This window comes from Nerophis lumbriciformis, linkage group LG38 (genome assembly GCF_033978685.3).
Source record: "Nerophis lumbriciformis linkage group LG38, RoL_Nlum_v2.1, whole genome shotgun sequence".
In the NCBI taxonomy this organism is placed as follows: Eukaryota; Metazoa; Chordata; class Actinopteri; order Syngnathiformes; family Syngnathidae; genus Nerophis; species Nerophis lumbriciformis.
The window spans coordinates 18,425,537-18,446,017 of record NC_084585.2 but is presented as its reverse complement, the minus strand read 5'-3'; the positions used below and the strand labels follow the sequence as shown (position 1 = coordinate 18,446,017).

At 40.3% G+C, this 20,481-nt stretch overlaps 1 protein-coding gene across 4 annotated transcripts in view; it reads right to left on the bottom strand.

Annotated features, from left to right (window-relative positions):
- The window catches only part of cacna1da (calcium channel, voltage-dependent, L type, alpha 1D subunit, a), a 179,313-nt gene that overhangs the window by 98,203 nt on the left and 60,629 nt on the right, over positions 1–20,481 (bottom strand). For all 4 annotated transcript variants that reach the window (XM_061932764.2, XM_061932765.2, XM_061932766.2 and 1 more), the window contains exon 4: positions 5,636–5,775. In XM_061932764.2, the coding sequence (XP_061788748.1) occupies positions 5,636–5,775 (140 nt within the window). The remainder of the gene's footprint in view (positions 1–5,635; positions 5,776–20,481) is intronic.

Sequence of the window (20,481 nt, the reverse complement as noted above, 5' to 3'; positions counted from 1 at the left end):
AGGCTAGGAAAATATAGTATAAAGTGGGCCTTAAGGCACATATCACACATATGTCTCTAACCATCCAAGAAATTCACAATTATGTCTAATGAAAATGCATATGCATCATGCAAAAGAGTCGTAAAAAAATTGCTGTTACAAACTGAAATAAGCAGACCCTGTCTGTCCTCAGTGAGACAAGAGAGGAAGTCATGGATTACATCACATCAAAAAATGTGGACAACAAGTGAAGCTGCCTGCTGGGGCTGAAAAATGCTTTTAGATGCACAGACTGCACCTGTTTCAGTGAGTCACAGACGTTAAGACGGCTGCTTTGTTACTCACCCACCCAGGCAGACCATCCTTCACATATTGACACCTTTAAGATGTAAGTATATACTCATACCAACATCACAGCAAACATCCATCACATATTAGTCATTCATTTTCTATACCACTTAGAATGTTTAGGGTCATGTGAGAGCTACTGTCTACTTTATCTCAGCTGACTAAGATGGGGGAGACACAACCTGGACTCAACCAGCTACAATACAGGCAATCCTCTTGTTACAATGTTTCATGGTTACTACACTCTTCTATGAAATACTAATTCTGTATAGAAGAAAATTAGAACTACTGTGGTGCCTTGGAATACACGTTGTGGCTCTGTGACGCAGCTTGTACCTTGAAAAACTCGTACTGTGAAACAGCGTCGGCCATTAAAATGAACTGAAATCGATTTTATCGGCACTCGATACCAAGTACAGTAGCATATCTAGTCGATACTACTATGATTACGTCGCTATTTTTTGGGATCACAACATCTTCTTTTGTTTTTTTTAAATGTATATTATGTTTATAAACTCAGGAAATATGTCCCTGGACACATGAGGACTTTGAATATGACCAATGTATGATCCTGTAACTACTTGGTATCGGACTGATACCTAAATGTGTGGTATCATCCAAAACTAATGCAAACCATCCAAACAACAGAAGAATAAGTGATTATTACATTTTAACAGAAGTGTAGACAGCAAATGTTAAAAGAGAAAGTAAGCAGATATTAACAGTGAATGAACAATTAGATTAATAATTCATTTTGTACCACTTGTCCTTATAATTTTGACAAAATAATACAATGGAAAAAGACACAATATGTTACTGCATACGTCAGCAGACTAATTAGGAGCCTTTGTTTGTTTACTTACTACTAAAAGACAAATTGTCTAGTATGTTCACTATTTTATTTAAGGACAAACTTGCAACAAGAGACATATGTTTAATGTTCCCTAAGATTTTTTGTTAAAATAAAGCCAATAATGCAATTTTTTGTGGTCCCCTTTATTTAGAAAAGTATCGAAAAATACCGAAAAATATCAAAATAATTTTAGTACCGGTACCAAAATATTGGTATCGGGACAACACTAGTACCTAATATACGTACAAAATAAATTGTGTCCAAAAATTAGGTAGGTGCGGCTTAAAAACAAATGCGCTCTACATCCTGGAAGTTAAAGTAATTGTTTAATGAGTGTAACCAATAAAAATGGATAAAATCCGGAGAGCATGGAATGTACGGAACTTTTAAAGGGGAACATTATCACCAGACCTATGTAAGCGTCAATATATACCTTGATGTTGCAGAAAAAAGACCATATATTTTTTTAACCGATTTCCGAACTCTAAATGGGTGAATTTTGGCGAATTAAACGCCTTTCTAATATTCGCTCTCGGAGCGATGACGTCACGTTGTGACGTCACATCGGGAAGTAATCCGCCATTTTCTCAAACACTGAGTCAAATCAGCTCTGTTATTTTCCGTTTTTTCGACTGTTTTCCGTACCTTGGAGACATCATGCATCGTCGGTGTGTTGTCGGAGGGTGTAACAACACCAACAGGGACGGATTCAAGTTGCACCAGTGGCCCAAAGATGCGAAAGTGGCAAGAATTTGGACGTTTGTTCCGCACACTTTACCGACGAAAGCTACGCTACGACAGAGATGGCAAGAATGTGTGGATATCCTGCGACACTCAAAGCAGATGCATTTCCAACGATAAAGTCAAAGAAATCTGCCGCCAGACCCCCATTGAATCTGCCGGAATGTGTGAGCAATTCAGGGACAAAGGTCCTCGGTAGCACGGCAAGCAATGGCGGCAGTTTGTTCCCGCAGACGAGCGAGCTAAACCCCCTGGATGTCTTGGCTCACACCGTCCCTTATGCCACCGAAGATGATCAAGAGAAGAATATCGACCCTAGCTTCCCTGGCCTGCTGACATCAACTCCAAAACTGGACAGATCAGCTTTCAGGAAAAGAGCGCGGATGAGGGTATGTCTACAGAATATATTAATTGATGAAAATTGGGCTGTCTGCACTCTCAAAGTGCATGTTGTTGCCAAATGTATTTCATATGCTGTAAACCTAGTTCATAGTTGTTAGTTTCCTTTAATGCCAAACAAACACATACCAATCGTTGGTTAGAAGGCGATCGCCGAATTCGTCCTCGCTTTCTCCCGTGTCGCTGGCTGTCGTGTCGTTTTCGTCGGTTTCGCTTGCATACGGTTCAAACCGATATGGCTCAATAGCTTCAGTGTCTTCTTCAATTTCGTTTTCGCTACCTGCCTCCACACTACAACCATTTCCGTTACAACCGTTTCAATACATTCGTAATCTGTTGAATCGCTTAAGCCGCTGAAATCCGAGTCTGAATCCGAGCTAATGTCGCTATAGCTTGCTGTTCTTTCCACCATGTTTGTTTGTGTTGGCTTCACTATGTGACGTCACAGGAAAATGGACGGGTGTTTATAACAATGGTTAAAATCCGGCACTTTGAAGCTTTTTTTAGGGATATTGCGTGATGGGTAAAATTTTGAAAAAAACTTCGAAAAATATAATAAGCCACTGGGAACTGATTTTTAATGGTTTTAACCATTCTGAAATTGTGATAATGTTCCCCTTTAATAGGCGGACATAGTTTCTGGTGGTGTGCGTGTGCCGTGATCTGTGTGGCTAACTTATTTTTTTTCTTAATGCACACATGTTGAAAGTGCAATTTTAATGTTGATAATGCGTATTTATTAAAAAAAGAATGTTTTGGGAAGCAGAAAAATTGTCCATTTGAGCTATTTACATAAAATACACATTGACATAAAGTGTGTTTTATCCGATTATTCAATTAATTGAACAAACTAATCGATAAATTACAATTACTAAAATAATCGATAGTCACAGCCTTATTGTGAACGGTCCAATCTAATGTACTTTAGTCCAAGTAAGTGTTGTCCCGATACCAATATTTTGGTACCGTTACCAGTACCAAATTATTTTGATACTTTTCAGTACTGTTTTAAATAAATGGGACCACAAAAAATTGCATTATTGGCATGTTTCCTATTGCAAGTTTGTCCTTAAATAAAATAGTGAACATACAAGACAACTTGTCTTTTATTAGTAAGTAAGCAAACAAAGACTCCTAATTTAGCTGCTGACATATGCAGTAACATATTGTGTCATTTTCCATTCTATTATTTTGTCAAAATTATCAAGGACAAGTGGGAGAAAATGAATTATTAATCTACTTGTTCATTTACTGTTAATATCTGCTTACTTTCTCTTTTAACATGTTCTATCTACACTTATGTTAAAATGTAATAATCACTTATTCTTCTGTTGTTTGATACTTAACATTAGTTTTGGATGATACCACAAATGTGGGTATCAATCCGATACCAAGTCATTACAGAATCATACATTGGTCATATTCAAAGTCCTCATGTGTCCAGGGACATATTTCCTGAGTTTATAAACATAATATACATTTTAAAAAAACAAAAGAAGATGTTGTGATGCCAAAAAATATCGACGTAATCATAGTAGTATCGAATAGAACACTACTGATGATGCGCACACGTAATTTTTATCCGTCAGGTCTTCCATTGACGTTCACTGTTCTAGTCATTTTAATGTGTTAAGTCATTTTATGCATTTGTGTTTCGCACAAGAGGTAGAACATCTCACTCTGTGTTTTCTGGAATCTGCTACTGTACTTGGTATATTACAGTGGATGTCAGGTGTAGATCCACCAATGGCGTTTGTTCACATTTTGACCGCTACTTTTCAGAGGCGGTATAGTACCGAACATGATTCATTAGTATCGTGGTACTCTACTAATACCGGTATACCGTACAACCCTAGTTCAAATTATTTTGAAGTGGATTGGCCCAAAAATAAAAGACCTGTGTTTGCATCTGAAGTACAAGCTACACAAAACTGTACAATGCCACACACTTTATGCTGTGGTTCACAAATGAGTTGAACTGCATTTAGTTAAAAGGCAATAAAAATTAATTTGCAGACTCTCAATTTGTTTGAGTTGAGTAATCTATCCAAGTTCAGATCGGCCTTCGTGGAGGAGATGATGGATTTTCATCTTCACAAATGTACGCCTGCCTAGCTTGGCAACACAAGCATCTCTTTTCGGAAACCAACCACATTGTTCATTTCGATCCCAAATTTGTTTGTGCGATTCATCAAGATGGATGCTGATCTTTGTAATTGTTGACAATCCGACGCAGGCGGCGCTATTTTCCATGTGTCACTGCAATGAATGGCTGGCCGCACTTGGCGGCAAAGAGTCCGTCTTTGCATGTGAGCGCACGCCACATCAACCTTGCAGAGATGTGACCTAGCTACCCACTGGACTGTGCATATTAGACGGTAGTTTGTCACAGGGCAAGAGAGGGGAAGATGGACGGATGGGAAAGATGAAGATAGCAAAACATGTTGCGTGAAGGAGGGTGCGCTGTCAGCTAGGAAAAAAGGGTACATTTGAGAGGAAACGGAAGAGGCCGCATATCAGACGGCGCTGCTGAGACAAAGCAAATGGGAGATAGCGAGCAAAATACAGTATGTGAGAGATGGGAGGTAGTGTTACGATGAAACATGGAGGGATGGTGACTCATCACAATGGTGGTAAGGCTCTGATGTATTCTCTTTGTCTTTTCTGGGTCATATAGTGTGGGCGTATGAGGGTCTCTTTTAGCACTGGGCCACTCGGAGCAGAGGCTTAAACATCTTTAACTTTCACAAAGCCCCGCCGCCTCTCTCTTTCTAAGCTACAACCGCTACAAGTGCAAATTATTTACAGCAAACTCAGTGCTGAGTCAGCATCAACTCTCCGGCCGTGCTGCCGTAACGATGCAGGAAAATGGAACCCCAGGCTCTCACCCGATGACAACGATGACGAAATACAGCATGTTCCAACCGTTTCTCACGTAGGCATTCTGATGCATCACCAAACCGTAAGCGATAATCTTCAGAAAAGTCTCGATTGTGAAAGGAGAGATGGGAGGTAGCGTTACGATGAAACATGGAGGGATGGTGACTCATCACAATAGTGGTAAGGCTCTGATGTATTCTCTTTGTCTTTTCTGGGTCATATAGTGTGGGCGTATGAGGGTCTCTATTAGCACTGGGCCACTCGGAGCAGAGGCTTAAACATCTTTAACTTTCACAAAGCCCCGCCGCCTCTCTCTTTCTAAGCTACAACCGCTACAAGTGCAAATTATTTACAGCAAACTCAGTGCTGAGTCAGCATCAACTCTCCGGCCGTGCTGCCGTAACGATGCAGGAAAATGGAACCCCAGGCTCTCACCCGATGACAACGATGACGAAATCCAGCATGTTCCAACCGTTTCTCACGTAGGCATTCTGATGCATCACCAAACCGTAAGCGATAATCTTCAGAAAAGTCTCGATTGTGAAAATGATGAGGAAGGCATACTCGACTGTCTCCTGCAAGCACAGAAGCACAAAACACACCAACTTTGAGAAATGTGAGCATAACTTTCAACAACTTACAGAACTCAACGACATGTTTTTCAGATGATGTTTAACAAGACATGTAGTACAGATATCGTTTGGGCTTTACAACCGTTTGTCCATAGTTCACTAAACATTGGTCTGTTAGTTGCTAAGTACCCCTGCAAAGGTGTTTGGTTTAATAGTGACCATGTTTTTTGAACCAACCTTGCTCAAATTTTACACACATTTGTAGTCAGTCCGCTTAAGTTGTGTACCAAATGTTGTGGTGAGTGGGTTAAACACCCTAAACTTACAGTGCATGTTTTGTGGAGCACATTGTGACAATAATTTAATAACAACAATTTTGATAACAGCGTCAACATTTGGTGCATCTGTAACAAAAAAATAACAGAAAAGGCAACACAACGGGGTGCATGTTTTGACACATTTTCATACATTTGTGTACAGCAGTTCAGGGGTAGAAAAGTTACATTTACACAAACAAATACATAGGGTCTGATCTACTAAGATCCAAATATCAGACGCTAAACAGCCTGTGCAAACTATAAAATTGTGTGCACTATTAATGGGCGTGTTGCATGTGATCTACTAAGACTGTGTGTACAATTGATTGCTGGTGCAGACCCCCCTATTTAAATGAGGTTTTTGCGTGCATGATACAGCTTTCACCATGGAGACACTCATTTTCTGCACATTAATGTTATCATGCTCCTAACTGTGGCGTTTTTCTTATGTTTTAAAACTTGCAGCAGACCGATACCTATATATATATATATATATATATATATATATATATATATATATATATATAGGTATCGGACAGCTCGGTCTCCTTGGACGTATCCTCGCTCATCCATGCGGACTGGACACTGGCCGAGTGAGTGGGCGGCCGAGAGTGGAGTCGGCTCTCTTGGTTGCTTTGTTGGGTCTGCTCCTGTCTCTGGCCATGCTCCCTCCACCCCAGCAGATGATGGTGTGGAACACCGCAGAGGCCAACACAGTGTATATGTTTCTTTTACTTTTTATTCATAGCTGTATGTAGAAGTGGCTTGTTGCATAAGCTCTGGTCTTTTAATGTCTTTAATGTCCTTTGTGTTCTTTGATGTTTGATGTTTCCCTCTTACACACATGTAAGAGGGATGAGTGCTATGGCTATGAGTTGTTTTTTCCCTTGGCCTCAGTCTGGACCCCCTCTCCAGGGGCCCAGGCTTAGACGGATTTATTTATTTTTATTTTATTTATTTTTTGTCTCTGTGTACGAATGCCTTATTCAGTCATTAATTTTGTGTCACGCTTCCAGGCAAAAAGCAGTGCGCAGCATTTTTGGGGAGGCGGAGCCCTCCACGTTACTTGCTGCCCAGGACACTTCTAGTCACTTCTCAGCGCTTCAGCGCGTGTGCCTTTTGTGTTTTTTTGTCTTTTGACAGGTTTTGTCCATTTTGCTAACTCAATATAGGTACCTAAAAGAAAACAGACCAGCATGTAAAGAAGAAAAAATGACATTTTGCGGGGAGTACATAAATGGAACAACAAGTACAAGTATGGAAGAATCGACGAAGCAGGCATCGTACCACAGCAAGTTTTTATTGTGATGAGACTAGACTTTTCTAGAAAAGATGCCAAAGCGGACCTATTACACAGCAGAGAGAAAAGCTACCCTCGTTCATATTGCTGCATATTGATGAAGACAGACATGCTAAATGCTCTATTTCACACACCTAACAGACACAAACATCTGCGCAGAAGCTTAGTCGATCAGCAATGCGTGCGCTTTCAAGTTTGCGCATGTTTGAATGCACTTAAACTTTTAGTAGATCATGCCTATAGAGTACTTGGTCACCTGTTGCTAGGCGGAGTTCATAGGGCTTAATCATAAATAGGAAGGTCGGCCAATTAAAATATCCGGCATGTGCCAATCACGCCCTCTCGATTGTTGAAGGTTGACAGGAACAAGACAAGAGCAAGACAGGAACTAAGGAAATTACAATGTATCCCATACATTTATTTATTTATTGCTGTTTATTGCTATTACTGTTTCTTCTCTGTTTGGGGTCCTACTCCGGCTTAGCCTATCTTAACATTACTAGCGATGAAAATAACAGAGTATGGAGATTGGAGACACACTTTTGTTGTTTCCATGGCCTGCCCTATCCGGTGAAATATAAGTAAACTAGGCTGTCCAAAGTGCGGCCATTGCAGAAAATAAACACGGCATGATGTAATGAAAAAATACTGAAATTGTTAAGACTTAAAACTACTGATGGGTCAAACGATGCATTATGAAAACACAAGGAGTGACATTAGTGTCTCTCAATACCTCAATGTGTGTATCACTTTAAGGAAAATCCATTGGACCAATACAATTGCTGTGTCGTTTGACTGTGAAACGCTAAACTGTGTTTATCACTTTAACGCACAATTAACGCACATGCGCCCTGACTTAATTTTTGACATTCGGGCCATTCCGTAGCGTGGGTATATGTAGTTGCTGTTGAGCCAAAATATCGACAATGGCGAGCAGAAATGCACAAAGAAAAGGGGGACATTATGAAACTATCAGATCCAAAGCCATGGCGAGTCTTTCTCCTGACAAGAAAAGACGATTTTATCTTTGAACGCCTGCTGATGCGCAGTGCTGCTTCAGAGAGGAGGAGCTTTACTTCCGTGTTTTGATTATGGTTAAGACACATTGATAACATAACATGTAGATTTTTGCTGTGACTGCTTTAGTAAGATGGCACAAAAGCTCACCAGAAATAAAAGATGGTAAGCAGGAAGTAAAAAGTCTAAAAAGTATTTTCTTATAGCAAAAAGCCAGGTCCTTTTTCAAAACATGTCAAGACACTTTCTCAATCCAATTACAATTTTCTGGCTTCAAAATAAAAGCGCTATGCTATACATCCGGTTTAACTACATTAACAAAATAAAAATGTCTTAATTGTCTCATAATGCTTCGTCAAAGATGTTTTGTAAAGTAATCTGTTTCTGGCTGGCGGAAATGGTGTGTAAATTATTTTGAACATGTTCTGGTTGATACTCCTTAGTTACAGAATGTTTAACAGGCTGAATATTACAATTTATTAATAAATGAAGGTTAAGACATTGTCATGCAGCAACATGAAGACCATTAACTTGTACAACATGCAATGTACAGAATATCAGAAACATGTATTCAGGTAGAAATATCCCATTTTACATTACCAAACATCTTTGACAATCAAACTATGATCTTTACAATCCATATTTTAATGTAATTAATGCATGAAACTGGTATCTAAACATAGTGTAGCTCATCCTCTGAATGCAAGGGCTTTTAGTTCAGGATACAAATTTTGTACAACTACAAAATATAAAATCTGGCAGGACACCAACGAACTGCATTTTTTAAATCCCCTTTAAAAGCGTGTCTTTTTTGTGTTGAGCTGTTTAAAAATAACATAATGTTTAAAACACATTTCATTAAAGCAAACTAATTGTCCAGTCATGGTACTAAAAACCTAAAAATGATCTGTCTAGGGTGCATTTATTGATGATAAAAAATTATATTTGTCTACGATTATCAGATAGTAGCGTAATTTTGAGTTAACTATAAACAAAATGCGATTAATCGCGATTAAAGGGTCTGTTTGCAACATTTACACAGATGTCTAGAGGGCGCCAACTTTCCAATGTATTTCACACAGTATATACCGCCCTCTTACGGCTTCTTGTACGTAATGACGTGATTACGTAAGTACATAACACATGCACGTGCATTAGCTTTAAGTGTTGTTAGTTAATAATAGCAATTTAGAAAGCTAGCGTTAGCTGTCATCGAATGTATATTCTACCATAACAACAACATGACTGCAAATCATTTGTTGCTTTTCCTGCACTGCTTTTGTATTTGTGCACGCGCTGATTGCGCGTACTTGTTGACGATACCGGGTGAGTAAAAGCTGTAAACACCAATCATTTTATTGGGGCCCGTAAAAAAAGTATTACATACATTTTGTAATTGTGAAAAATATAAACAATTGACAAATAAATGTGTTCCGTTAAACCACTAATGGTAGCATAAGCTAGCCAGTGGTATATTTTTTGCTTAGAAATATGTTACTGTGAAGAAGTTGTAAACAGCACCTTTGAATATTTTAATCGTTTGACAGACATAGTAATAATTAATACAATTATTATTTGTCTTTAAATAAATGTATAAAGTTTGTTTTTAGCCGTTTCAAAAAATGACATGTCCTTGAGCAGCTACTGCCTCGAACACCAACACAACAAATATATTGCTCTGTATTCATTGCAAAATGTTTATGCATCCATGTGAGGAAATGACAACCAAGTGGTCACCTATAGAAGTCCAAAAGTCAAAGCAAAGTGACAGTGCCAAATAATTGGATGTTGGCATTAGGGTTGTACGGTACACAAATATTAGTATACTACCGCGATACTGATGAATCATGCTCGGTAGCGCACAATCACGGAGTACTTACAAGCAGACACAGTGTGTAGACAGAAAAGGGAGAACGGACGCATTTTGGCTTAAAAACTAACGATAAAGGTGAAGCTAGACTGTAACACTGAAACACCCTCAGGAAGAGATGCTTTAAGACATGGCTAGCTAGCTAGCGGATAAAGTCCAGCCGCTGTCAGCAGTATTTTAGCTACTTCTAAATCACTAATCCTCGCCTCCATGGCAACAAATAAAGTAAGTTTCTTACAAGTATCATCCCTGCAGGACGAGGAATAGCTAAACATGCTTCACTACACACCGTAGCTCACCGGTGTCAAAGTGTAAACAAACGCCATTGGTGGCTATACATGTGACATCCACTGTAATGATACCAAGAACAAGAGCGTATCTAGTCGATACTACTATGATTACGTCGATATTTTTTGGCATCACAACATCTTCTTTGTTTGTTTGCTTTTTATTTACATTATGTTTATAAACTCTGGAAATATGTCCCTGGACACGTGAGGACTTTGAATATGACCAATGTATGATTCTGTAACTATTTGGTATCGGATTGATACGAAACATTTATGGCATCATCCAAATCTAATGTAAAGTATCAAACAACAGAAGAATAAGTGATTATTACATTTTAACAGAAGTGTAGCTAGAACATGTTAAAAGAGAAAGTAAGCAGATATTAACAGTAAATGAACAAGTAGATTAATAATTATTTTTCTACCACTTGTCCTTAATAATGTCGACAAAATAATAGAATGAAAAATGACACAATATGTTACTGCATATCTCTCTCTCAGTCGTCCTCAGACGAGCTTCCATCGAAGTCTCCAATCATTCCGGTTCTCCATACACCCGGCCAGCCAAGTAGAGCTTTCAGCTCCCGCATCTTTCTTCAGGATGTCCACGTACGTTAGCGCGGGACGTCCTCGCAATCGATGCCCGTGCGTTGGTTCCCATAGGACCAGCCTGCTGGCCGGGAGCTCCCAATGTCTGTGGCAGTGGCCGGCCAGCCTCATCCTCCTAGCTGTTACCTTCTTGCTGAGCCTCGGCAGTTGCCCGTACAGGTCCTTGTTGGTGATGTGGATGTTCTGGTCCACATTCAGAACAGCTCGTATCATTCTGGTGTAGCACCCATCTAGGGACTTCTGCAGGGTGGGTGTCAGGGTCCAGCTTTCGCAGCCATACAGGAGGACAAACTCCACAGTGGCGTGGAATAGACTCAACTTTATGTGTTGGGGGAGATTCGAGCACCACACTCTTGACATATCGTTCAGGGCCCTCCACGCTAGTGCCTTCCTGACGTTAAGGTCTTGTTCTGTGGAGTTCATCCAGGAACCCAAGTACTTGAAGTCATTGACCTCTCGCAGAGCGTTGCCATCTGATGTTGTTATTGGCGGGTGGTCCATGTGTAGGTTATAGGTGATTACCTCAGTCTTCTTTGCGTTCAGTCTGAGGCCAACCCTGGCACATTCCACCTTCAGTCTGTTCAGAAGTTCCTGTGCCTGCTCCACGTGATCAGCCAACAGGCAGATGTCATCTGCGTAGTCTAGGTCTGCCAGGGCTACAGCAGGGGTTCTTCTAGACTTTCTTGGTATAATTGTGAAGCCAAGCTCCTGCTCCCGCCTGATGATGGCTTTCTTGAGCGCGTAGTCCAGAGCTATGATAAAGAGGAAGGGGGCGAGAGTGTCTCCCTGCTGCACCCCTGCCAGGATTTCAAACTCTTTGCTGTTGCCATCTGGGGTTACCACCTTGGCTCTTGTGCCCTTGTACATGGCCTCTATGGCCCGGAGTAGATTTGGGGGGACCCCGTAAGCCTTGAGGATTCTCAGCATTATGCCTCTGTCTATTGCATCAAATGCCCTTTTGAAATCAATGAAACACCTCCACAATGATTCTCCTTAAGGCCAGGATCTGGCCTACGGTGGTCCTTCCCTTTCTGAAGACATTTTGGTTGTTCCTCGGGTGTGGGTCAATGGCGTCCCTAATCCGGTTTAATATCATACGGCTGTAGAGCTTCGCTATGACACAGGTCAGGCTAATGCTACGATAGTTGTCTGGCTTAGACAGATCTCCAGATTTGGGAACCGGGATGATGTCTGACAAGGACCATATGTCGGGCTTGATGTTCTCTATCCGAGCCTGGTTGCAGATCTCCAGTACGATGTTATTGAGATCGCAGTTTTTGGTTGACATCTGGGGGGACCCCGTCCGGACCAGCACTTTTCCCTTGCTTCAAGGTGGACTTCACTGTGGCAAACTCCGTAACTGTAAAGGGGCCATCGTCAACGTTAAGATTTGCAAGGACTGCCGGTATCTCTTCCTCAGCTCTGTCCACTGTTGGGTGGGTGCCCAGGAGATGCCGCAAGTGGGTGAACCAGGAGGTCACTCTCTCTTCTGGGCTGCAGCCTGCCAGCTGTCCCTCTCTCACCTTCTTGCGCCAACTCATCTCGTTTATGACCTTCCATGACTCCTTGTATCTCTGTTCGCCATGTTCTGCTTCCACCCTCTTCGCCTTCTCCAACATCTCCTCTCCTCTGATCCTGTCATATGTGTTGAACAGCTGTTGTTTGGCGTTGTTCAGCTCCTCCCGACTCTCTACGGTCCCCTCGCTCTCATAGCTCTTGTGTGCCTCTGAGACCTGAACCCGCGCTCGAACAACTTCAGGGTGTTTAAAACAAGTGGAGGCTCTGAGTCTCCCCTTTATCGGTACCCATGTCCTGGTTGCCTCTTTGTTAGCAGAGAGGTACTGCTCGTACGTTGTTGGCTCCTACTCCTCGGCCAATTGATGTAGGCGGGCTCTCACCTCCGCTGTGTAGTTGGCCTGGAGTTCAGGGCTTCCCGCAAAGGCTTCCTAGTCGGGCCGGGTCCTTGGAGCGCTCCTAGGAACTGTATCAAATGAATTGTAGGCCTCTGCATTCAGTATGGACTTCCTCCACTTCCTCATTACCAGTATATAGTCCAGTTGACGCCGCATACTGGTGGCTCGGTCTTATAACATCCATCTCTTGCCCATATGACAGCAGACTAATTAGGAGCCTTTGTTTGTTTACTTACTACTAAAAGATAAGTTGTTTTGTATGTTCACTATTTTATTTAAGGATAAACTTGCAATTAGAAACATATATTTAATGTACCCTAAGATGTTTTGTTAAAATAAAACCAATAATTCAATTTTTTTGTGGTCCCCTTTATTTAGAAAAGTAGCGAAAAGTACGGAAAAGTATCAAAATAATTGTAGTACTGGTACCAAAATATTGGTATCGGGACAACACTAGGTGGCATATATTGTCAAGGCTGCCAGGAAACCAGGAAGAGGTTCATGCATGACCCAGCATACAGTCTGCCATCATTCATATTCTTTCAGGACTATGGAGGTAGCGTGGATATGGCAGAAAAAGGGAACAATGTTTAATATAAATCCAAACAAACCACAAACTACATACGTATGGACGACATAATAACCTTTACTGCCTGAGGGACACTTGAATTCCCTGTAATGTGTTCTCAGCGGACGCCATCAAGGCAAGAGTGCTGTAGGGCTCGTTTTCCCAACCGTTTACTGCAGATTATGAAGAGCACTTAGGCCACAATAAGAGAAACCGACGTCTTTGTTACTGAAGCAAAAGGTTGAGTAAAGCTCCGGGCTCTCGTGTCACTGACAGAGCTGTGCTTAGAACAGAGAATGCAGCACTTTCTATGATGTGGCTGGGAAAGGGACAGTAGCAGAGCTTTTGGGTTGCTAGAAAGAGCTTGATTAATGACTAAATAAGCAAACAAAGGAAGTAAATATTCCTAAATAAGCTCTGACCTTTGCTATTGCAAATATGTATGGCTATATTTTAACAACAGCATTTCCACCAGTAGTGCCAGGAGGTTATGTATTTGCTTGGGTTAGTGCGGGGGTCAGCAACCCTCGAGCCGCATGCGGCTCTTTAGTGCCGCCTTAGTGGCTCCCTGGAGCATTTTTTAAAAAAGGATTGAAAATGGAAAAAGATGGGGGGGAAATAATTTTTTGGTTTTAGTATGTTTTTTCTTTGAGGACAAACATGACACCTTCCCAATTGTTAGAAAGCCCACTGTTTAATATGTTTGTGTGTATGCTTCACTGATGAGAGTATTTGGTGAACATCGTTTTGTCCTATTAATTTTGGCGGTTCTTGAACTCACCATACTGTGGACTGTGACGCAACAGTTTGTTTACAAGTAAAATCTTCCACTCCTTCTTTGTCTCATTTTGTCCACCTAATGTTTTATACTGTACGTGAATGCACAAAGGTGCGCATTGTTGATGTTATTGACTTGTTGGAGTGCTAATCAGGCATATTTGGTCACTGCATGACTGCAAGCTAAACAATGCTAACATGCTATTTAGGTTAGCTGTATGTACATATTGCATCATTATGCCTCATTTGTAGGTATATTTGAGCTCATTTAATTTTCCTTTCCTTTTATCCTCTTTGTATATAATTTAGTTTTGCATGACTCATGACACATTATCTGTATGTAATATTGGCTGCATTTCAGATAGTTGTTTGTGCGCCATGTTGTTCCAGACCACAGCAAACACTACACAGCTTGCAAAGATTGTAATAAATTTATTAAAAGAAGACAGCCTGCCGTTTCCTTTAACTTGGACACACACATATATACCTTTGGCCATTAAAAGCCAGTAATTTCCAGGAGTTTTCTCACCTTCTGAGTAGCCTCTGATTTACTAATGGTTTCTAATGTTGTAAAAATGTGTAGAATAAATATTAAATTTCAACATTTCTGTCAACGAAGATTTTCTTCAGCCTGCGACACAGTCATTTTGATAGTAGGCTAATATATCTAATATAGACACTTACGTCATGTGTTGCCTTCATTGTAAGATTTATAAACGGCTTTTAATTTTTTGCGGCTCCAGACAGATTAGATTTTTGTATTTATGGTCCATTATGGCTCTTTCAACGTTTTTGGTTGCCGACCCGTTGGTTAGTGATAGAGTTAGTTAGCGGATTAGTAAACAACATAGCTCAAACATGTATGTATGGATTTTTATGAAACTTACAGGAAAGGTCAGAAATGGGATAAGGTAAAAGTGATTTTGGGGGTAAGATCTACTCTGTTATCAAGACTGAACTTTTCTGTGTGTGTATGCTAGCGTGCCTGCCTCCACCCACAGACACAAAAAGATGACTGACAGGAGGGTTCACTGTTTATTTCATACCGCTATAGGTAAAGTAAAAGTGCATAGATTTTGGGGGTGATCCAGATCACTGTCTGGATTCTGCATTTTCTTTTAAGGATTCTTTATTATTGGGAGAAAGGACCTGGTGGAGGTCTGGGCTCCCAAAGTGCTGTTCTCGTCTACAATGAATGAATTACATTTTCAGCATACGCCGAGGGCTAAATAAAACATGAGCTGCAGTTTAAAAAAGGCCGCAGGGTCAGACTTTGGACACCCGTGGCTTACATAAATACAAAACCCAAAACCAGTGAATGTTGTTCTTAAACTGTTCGACAATTTGCTCACGCATTTGTTCACAAAGTGGTGACCCTCGCCCCATCCTTGTTTGTGAATGACTGAGCATCTCATGAAAGCTGCTTTTATACCCAATCATGGCACCCACCTGTTCCCAATTAGCCTGTTCCCCTGTGGGATTTTCCAAATCAGTCTTTGATGAGCATTCCTCAACTTTCTCAGACTTTTTTGCCACTTGTGCCAGCTTTTTTGAAACATGTTGCAGGCATCAAATTCCAAATGAGCTAATATTTGCCAATAATAACAAAGTTTTCCAGTTTGAACATTAAGTGTTTTGTCTTTGCAGTCTATTCAATTGAATATAGGTTGAAAAGGATTTGCAAATCATCATTTTTATTTAGGATTTACACAACGTGCTAACTTCACTGGTTTTGGGGTTTGTACATACACTGTGAAAAAAAACGCAGTCACACAATTTAATAAGAAATGTATTAAAAATTCAGCCTGTACGAAACAATAATAACAGAAAATTCAGCCTGTACGAAACAATAGTTTTAAAGGACACTGTCAGTGAGGTCTGTGTAAATCTTAATTGTAGCAAGTGTAGGCAAATAGAAATTTCCTGCTGAATGGAAACGTGTTATAATTGGATCTGATAGCCGTCCCTTCTCAGTTAATGAGCAATACATTTGCTCGTCAGCACATGGATCTGCATACAGAAACAGGAAGAGAGGGAGAGACAGCAAGAAAAACAGAGTGAGAGAGAGAGAGGAACGAGGCCTTTGGGGATGACCATAAATATCTCTGACTCATTTCAGTTTATTTGCGCTATAGAGTTACTAGAATGTGTTGAGCTTTTTCTGAATAAAATCAGGTATTTCTGCATTCAGCTCACAAGTAAATGACATAATGTGAGTCTTCATTAACATACATGAACATGTTTATGCCCTCCAATCCAATACACCTTGAGAATGCTGTTCTAAGCATAAAGTACACGTTCCTTCTCTAGCTCCAGATAAGCAGACACAGTAAGCCTTTGCACCCCCAGGCACAAACCACACACTTTACACAACGCAAGCTGACCATATGACAAAGGATGCGAATTGGCTGAACTATGCATTCTACTACATAACTCTCCATATGACTGAGCCAGGCGGACAGCGCTAATTCAAAGCTATTAACGACGTCTGACCGCGGGGCGCATGAAGCACTATGAAGATGTTGTCAGATTATTCACATAAAAGAGCTATCTTTACTTCGGTAGGTGACAATTTGGACAAAAAATAGAAGTGGTAGTACGAAGGAACTTAAAAGTCAAAACAAAACATTTTGAGAAAAAATGTGCTTCTAAATTTGCACAAAACCTTTCTGTGTGAGATGCAAAACATAAGCAAGCATCATTTCCATTTTCTTTGGCCTTTTTCTGTTACTTGGCGCTTTGTCCAGGTTGACAATGAAAATACTCAAAGAACCACAATGGAATGTCGATATGTTGCCTGAGGGCATTTCAGAAGCTACCAGTAACAATGTTCATAGTTTTGAAAAGACACCATGCAAGCAGTTACCAGCAAGTTAGCCACGGATCAGCATCGGCCGATTTCTGTGAAAAAGCCTTTCAATGCTGATTACGAAAATCAACCCCCATCAGGCTGACACTGTGTTTACTTTTGGTACCCAGGCTGACAGAGGGGGGTGAAGAGCTAACTGTGTATGTCTATCTATACACAGTGGAGAGCAGGTCCCCTAAATTAATAATCATCACTTCTGTTGCGGAAAATAAACATAATTTCGCACAAGTATATTATCACTGGAAGACAGAAGTAAAAGCAAGCTGAGACAGACAAGAAAGTGTGCTAATCGCTAAACGAGCTACTAAACCAACCAATAAGAGCTGAGTAAAGTTTAATAAGTGCAGATGGAACCAGGTTACAGCAGAAAGTAAACAGCTATTAACAGGAATTTAACAAGTAGAATAATATGAGTTTAGAGCAGTGGTACCCAAACTACAACCCGTGGTCTGGATTTAGCCCAACAGCATCCATAATCTGGCCCACGGGGCATCTCAAGTTAAAAAAACAACAAAAGCAGAAGGGTAAATTGTGGGGACAAGACATCAACAATAGTATACACACATACAAAAATATACATACACACACAGACACACACACACACACATTTGCCACAATTCTGTCTCTGAGCTCCTTGGGCCGTTTCTTCGACCTCATGACTCTCATTTGCTCAGACATGCACTGTGAGCTGTAAAGTCTTATTTAAACAGGTGTGTGCCTTTCCTAATCAAGTACCATCAGTTTAATAATGAATGCAAATACATTAAAGTGCAGTTTGAATTTGAGGTACTGTAAAATAATATGTACCAACACATAAAACAAGTTTAGTGATTATGTCATGAACAAATGTTTTTTTTTCATCCACAAACAAACAAACAAAACACTAAGTGTCTGTCTGCAGAGTTTTTTTTATACCCTGTATACCGATACTATTGTCATACTTGCCAACCTTGAGACCTCCGAATTCGGTATATCCGTTCGGCCACCGTGTTCAATGGAGAAGTCTGATCTGCAAAATTTGCAGGCAGCATACCCCTTCCCCTTCGAGCTGTCCGGGATGAACTGAAATTATTTTTTCCAATCATTTTGGAACTTGCAAGCGTACTTCTTCTTCTTCTTACTCGTCGTCGCCATGTCTCTTCTTCGTTCTTCTGCTTCGTCTCTGTTATGTTTTTGGACATTACTACTTGCCGTAGTTTTGAAGCAATGCATGATGGGAATACGGATGTTGTGTGTCAGTGTATTAACGTGCCGGCTGGAATAAACACACGCTGAGAAATAGCTCCGTGCCTGCCTACTTTATGGGTTATAGATAAACCTATGGATAACGGAGACATATATAATAGTCTCCTTTTCAGGTGAGAGAGAACGCTAAAGGCAGTGCCTTTAAGGCACGCCCCCAATATTGTTGTCCGGGTGGATATCGTGAGAAATTCGGGAGAATGATTGCCCCGGGAGATTTTCGGGAGGGGCACTGAAATTTGTGAGTCTCCCAGGAAAATCGGCAGGGTTGGCAAGTATGACTATTGTGCTTGTTCCTCCAGGAGAAGGGACCATTTTTTTTAGTACATGTTATATCAGAGAAGTCTTTGCGTGCACATTAACAAAACATTTGATCAAAACATATTTAGATATAAAAATGCCTTTTCTGATTAAATTAGTGGGTGTGTTGATTCTCCCAGTCGGGACCAATACAGTCACATAGAAGTTCTCTGAGTGTCTGCAAGTCCGCATTCGGGGCGGAATTACTGGTACGCTGCAGAAGATAGTGAAACCAAAGTCGCTGCTCTTTTTAAATTTGAACTTCTATGCTAGTGTTAGTCATATTTCTTTATTTTGTTCTTCTGGGCTGCATTTCCAGCTGTGTAAGGGGATGAGGCACAACGTGATTGAACATTAATTAGGTCGTGAGGAGACTGACTTTCGCGACGGTGGAACGAGTTGGTCACGCGCGCGGACACACTTTCACACAAACACACGCAAACGTACTCAAACACACACACATAGAATCATAGACACACACAGGATCACTGTCAATAATGGTGGATTTTTCCGTGCAGGATTATGCCAAGAATTGTTGCTTCCCTACTGCTTACTACTGCGGTAACTTATAACAGACTTTTCCCCGGTGTTTGATCGGGGAAATATGCTAACAGCTGATCACCGTGACCGAACTCAAATTAATCGCGATCAACGATGACAATAATATAATCGCCCAGCCCTAAATGCATACATGAGCAACCCTAGTTTAAATGGTTTCATCAAGCCTATTTGAGTGATGTTTGGCGGGCCGCCAGTTGAATATGAACGCAATAGACTATAAAATGTTTGTGCATTTTAATTAAGTGAGAATTAAAAATGTAATTGCTTACCTATATAGCAACTACATAAGACATTTAATAATGTATGATTTACAAACGAGTTGTTCATAAACTATAAAACTTTATTTGTGCTTTAACGATGTAATTAGACTGCAATAAAGGACTCAAGTTTAAAAGCAATTAACTTTATGATGTGGTTTAATTTTGTTTGTGTCTTTATCTGACATGAAATAATGTGGAAATTGTTTTTTTCGGCAAGAATTACGTTTTGTTGTCTATTGTGCTTGGCTCAAGACAAACTTTGAGCTTGTTCTGTCTGAAGGGTTACCATTAAGCGTACATATTTAAACTGCATAGAGGGAGGCTTAACGTTTAACATCTATGGCATTTATAATTGTATTAGACATGTATGAATGCAATTGCATTCATTACATTAAAAAAATAAGTAACCAAGGTGAATCCAAAATAACAAGGAGTCTTTGTTTTAATGTGGTTTGTGTTGTGTCTTAGAAAGGATGTCAGTGTTGTTCAACTCTCTAGTTCAGGGGTGGGCAATTAATTTTTACCGGGGGCTGCATGAGCAACCCGAGCACTGCTGGAGGGCCACATCGACAATATTTCAATTAAATTTTGCTCAATATTATTTTTGATGTACCGTAAGATAAATAATAATACTAATAATAATAATAACAATAATTAATAATAATAATAATACTTTCATTTAACCTAACCTAACTTTATACAAAAGCAGATTGCTTTTGATGGTTTTATTTTTAACACTGTCTTACACAATATTTCCTGATGTATAATACAATGCAAAAATGTCAATTTCTGCACAGGGTTAATTTCTGTCACTTT